This window comes from Poecilia latipinna, unplaced genomic scaffold, assembly GCF_001443285.1.
Source record: "Poecilia latipinna isolate Pla-1442-1.1 unplaced genomic scaffold, P_latipinna-1.0 Scaffold3430, whole genome shotgun sequence".
In the NCBI taxonomy this organism is placed as follows: Eukaryota; Metazoa; Chordata; class Actinopteri; order Cyprinodontiformes; family Poeciliidae; genus Poecilia; species Poecilia latipinna.
Window position 1 is genome coordinate 37,852 of NW_015116046.1, and position 4,250 is coordinate 42,101.

Here is a 4,250-nt window from a genome sequence, read left to right on the forward strand (position 1 = left end):
TTCGCGTTGTGCTCCAGAAAACTGCAAACATCGAGACTGATATGAACAGCGCAATAAACGTGAAAACAGCCACGAATGAACGAGTCCGTAATGTTGTGCAGATATAATGTGTTTCACTTAGTGATAGTTTCTGACATAAATGGACTTTTCAGTAATATTCTAACTTTTTGAATGGGTCTTCAAATAGCTTAGAATTTAGCCTGTCATTTTAGAGTATGCCACCTTATTTGTTCAAAAAGTACCACACTAAATTCTCTCTGTTTCTCCGTCAGATACCTCTCGAAGCATTCCGACGTCCAGGACCGACCCGGATCCCCAAACCAAAGGGTTTCGGCTCCCAGAAAAGCGCCAACAACCCGGCGATAAACCAGGGGCCGCTGCCAGCTGCCGGAATCGGGAGAGAGTCAGCCTCACGCATGAAGAACAGCCCAAACCTGCTGAACCGGAGACTGTGACGGCACTGACCTATGTAGCTGTCGTGCTGAATTAAGTGTTCAATTTCACCAAATTTTCATCGTTTCATCGCTCTAACAGTGGCTACATGCAGCTGTTTACTGTCTGTGCTCTATTCTATTAGCTCGACCAGTAACACACTAACTACTGAAAATTATGTGCTGCAACCGAATTACTCATCTGAAGATGTCCATGAGAACAGCAATGACATGAAAATATTAGATTAAAAGGCGTGATATATGGTTGTGTTAAATAAAAGATTTTATGTATATTTTTATGTGTATTTATATTTGTCTTTCTTGTGAGATGCAGACACAGAAAGAGTGGCAATAATGTACAGAACTGATGAGTTTTAATGCAGCTATTTCATTAAAATATGACGTGTGTTATTTTTCATTACAATAAAAGCCTTTTATACTTTGATGCGTAAAATGTTTACTACCTGCACCTCAACATGTGGAAAAATACATTTTATTGAAATTAAAAGTCAAACATGGATGAATACTGATCATTTAAGATAGATAAGTTTAATGTCAGGCTATTTGATAAAAATGACAACAATAACTAACTTAGAAATATTTATGGAATAATTTAATGTTGAGTAAAAATATGGAATCACTGAACATTGCTAAGAAAATAATGAAAACAATCAATATTGAGGCACACATATGGGATTTTTTTATTTATTAAAATGTTCATTATTGGCTACAAATATCACTAAAATATTGACATCCAATATTTTGGGAAAAAAAATTAAATCATTTAATGAAAACATGTGGAGTTGTTTATTGTTGAGAAATAATAGAATGTTACACAATATCATGAAAAAAATGTAGTCATTTGACGCTGAGGAAAAACGTAGTGATGTGTCATACATAAACATTAATATCAGCCAACGTTTGTCATTTAACATATTGGTCTGATAATAAATCTGGGCTGATATTAATAACACTATTTATGGTGTTTGTATTTCCAGAGGGATTTGGTCATATGGTATTTGTTAGGTCATGTGATCTTGGTGCTGATGCAGAACATGATTACGGTTCAGAAAAGCAATGTAGACAGTGTGGGCTGGTGAATATCATTAAAAATGATCATCTTCTGCTAAAACATAAAACAAAACAAACACCCTCCAAGAGAAGTGATTTCATATTATTTGCATAATTGTCTCGATCTATAGGAAGGACTGGGAATATTTTCATTAAATGTGTACAGAAGAGCCCCTTATTCAGGGAGTCAGGTGCTATGCTGCAGATATCTTCGCCTTAAATTCACTGATGTTCTGTCAGGGAGGAGCTTATAGCGAAACGCAGCACAGACAGGAAGTTGTCCCTCTCCTCTTCCTGCTCTGTCGCACAAACCCACGAACAGCGCGGCCCGTCCAGGATGAAGGCATGGCGCACATCTGCAGTTGAGGACACACACCTGCATATCACTGTGGTGCTCAAACTGAAGCAAACTGGCTCTTGTAGCTGCTTTTAGACTCACAGCGTGTGTGTAGGATTTCTCTGACTTCCAGACTGCTGAGAGCCACAACTAAACAATGACTGAATAAATGAAAAAAGTAAACATAAGTGAACAAATGTGCAAATTCTTTAATCAGTTTATTAATTAATTAACAGCAATACTAATTCTGTAAGCAAATTTAAATATTAAATACTAAATTTTGAATGAAATCAAACAAGGAAAAAGAAACAAAACTCTAAAATTCTTGTCAAATATATTTATAAAAAAACAACAACAGAAACGCAGAAGATATGGACATTTTCTATGATCAAACTTGTTCTCATTTCTAAGTTTCAAGCTTTGGATCAGAAGCAAACAATCTTTGCTTCATCATAATGATCTCACCTGATCAACTTCGACTCTCTGAACTGAAGCATTGTTTGTTGTGTTTGTTGTTAAAGTTTCCTGGTGTTCTACCTTCAGCACAGCCCTCATTCTTCCCAGATAAAGGCGCTCGCTGTGGAGCAGCTCTCTTCCAACTGAACATCTCCAATCTAAAGTTGTCTAAAGAAAGAAACAATAAGACATGGTTTATATTTGTTGTTCGGTCATATCTAAACAGAATGGTGTAAGAAGGGAAACACCTGTGGTATCCCTGGTGGTGGACCTGGACATGATGAACCACCTCCTTGGCTCATCTCTCCATCCTCTTTGCTCCACTTCATCAGGAAGCTGGACAGGAACTCAACTGGTCGGCTCTGAAGCAGTGAGGACAGATAAAGATTCAAGTTTACACCTTGTCTTTTCTCCTCCCTTCCTGTCTTATAGCAGTCCTCACCTCATTCTGTCTGTTGAGAGCTGTAAGTCCTTCTGTCAGCGCTTCACTGAGTTCCCCACACACACCAAGGGTATCCAGGGAAATGTTCTCCCACAGGAAGAGTCCTAGAAATGAACCAGACATGAGTTTAAAGCTAAATCAAAGTAAAGATGTGGACTGATTGAGCTCAGAACTGACCCAGAGCTCTGCATCTGGCTTGTAGACTAGCCTGTTGAAGCTGCAGCTCCAGGGACTTCCTCAGACAGACCAGAACCTCTTCAATCCATTGGGCCTGTCTACACCAGCCCAACAGCACGCTGTCAGTCACGTAGCATAGAGCTGGAGCTGCTGGGTCCTGGTCGCCACCAGACCACTCGCTTAGGACTGCAGCCAACCAAAAATACATCACCAACTACAAGAAACTACAAGCAGAACTCGTCTTAAGGAGTAACTCACTGTTCTGGAAACTACCTGTGGCAAAACCCAAAGGAGCGCGAACTTCCAGACCAGTCAGATCAGAGAGATTCCACATCAGAGCGAGTCTTGACACTGTGACAAGTCCAACAAGCTTACATCTTAGAATTACTTGAAGAATTGAAATGTTTGAAAATTCAAACAGAAGTTGTACCAGATGCAGCCAGCGGGCAGAAAATATCAACCCCGCCTCCTTCCTGACCACGTGCCACCAAGGCACACAGTTTTTCCCAGAATTCCCGGTGATCTGGGGATGATAACGTCCTCTCAGACAGAACACTGCCTAAAAGATATGGAAATCAGAAAAAGGTACAAAGAAATACCACTCAAAACACAACTCATTCTTTATTAGTAGCAGCTAGAAAGAAGCGCACTCCTATGGTTCCTAGGAGAGTAAGTCTGCAGCGGGTAGAGATGAGGTAAATGAGTGACATAATTTTGCAATATATGCTTACTGACTCATTATAAGCAACTCCACAGTGATCAGCTCCACAGTGGGGCTGAAACTGATGGTGGTTGCTAACAGTGCTTGCTAACAGATGATGGTGTCATCCCGAACATGTTCCTGTCATACAGCCAGAGTCTTCAGTCAGTGGGCTTTGTTTGTTGTAAAACTGACTGCTACCGGAGATCCTTCCACAGCATCACCTTCCACAACACCTCCATCAAGATACTGATGTTCCCTCTTCCATGGTGAGGCTGAAACTGGTGTGGAAGAAGGTGTGGAAACACCTTAATGGTGATATGATGCTACAATATCACTGAGATGGTTGGATGACAAAAAAGTCAGCCAGGAAAAGGAACCAGATTGGCCTTAACTCTATTTGAATAAAGCCTTAATAATGAAATCACTAGACGAATAAAGTCAAGCAAAAAATAAGCACCTGTAATTCCTTTGCTAAAAAAGTCAGTAAATTTACGGTAAAAAACGGTAAAAGACCAAAAGTTTTTGACCGTCATATCCAAAAACATTTCATCACCGTAGAAATTACATGGAACTACCGTGAGGCGAAACTGCAAAAAAAGTCAGTAAATTTACGATAGAAAATTGTGAAATACC

The 4,250-nt window shown here is 39.7% G+C and overlaps 1 protein-coding gene across 2 annotated transcripts; it reads right to left on the reverse strand.

Moving 5' to 3' along the window:
* Positions 1-1,214: 1,214 nt before the first annotated feature.
* On the reverse strand, positions 1,215-4,206 carry LOC106940959 (epithelial cell-transforming sequence 2 oncogene-like). Of its 2 annotated transcripts, XM_015023855.1 has the most exons (8): positions 3,345-4,204; positions 3,173-3,265; positions 2,915-3,100; positions 2,738-2,841; positions 2,544-2,657; positions 2,305-2,463; positions 1,942-2,000; positions 1,215-1,858 (listed from the first exon to the last, which is right to left on the reverse strand). In XM_015023855.1, exons 2-8 carry the CDS (start codon positions 3,246-3,248, stop codon positions 1,690-1,692), a joined length of 867 nt encoding a protein of 288 aa, XP_014879341.1. In that variant the 5' UTR covers positions 3,249-3,265; positions 3,345-4,204; the 3' UTR covers positions 1,215-1,689. The 2 variants fall into 2 exon arrangements, with proteins under 2 accessions (XP_014879341.1, XP_014879342.1); XM_015023856.1 differs by lacking the exons at positions 1,215-1,858; positions 1,942-2,000 and having other exon boundaries at positions 2,178-2,463; positions 2,567-2,657; positions 3,345-4,206.
* Between the last annotated feature and the right edge of the window lie 44 nt (positions 4,207-4,250).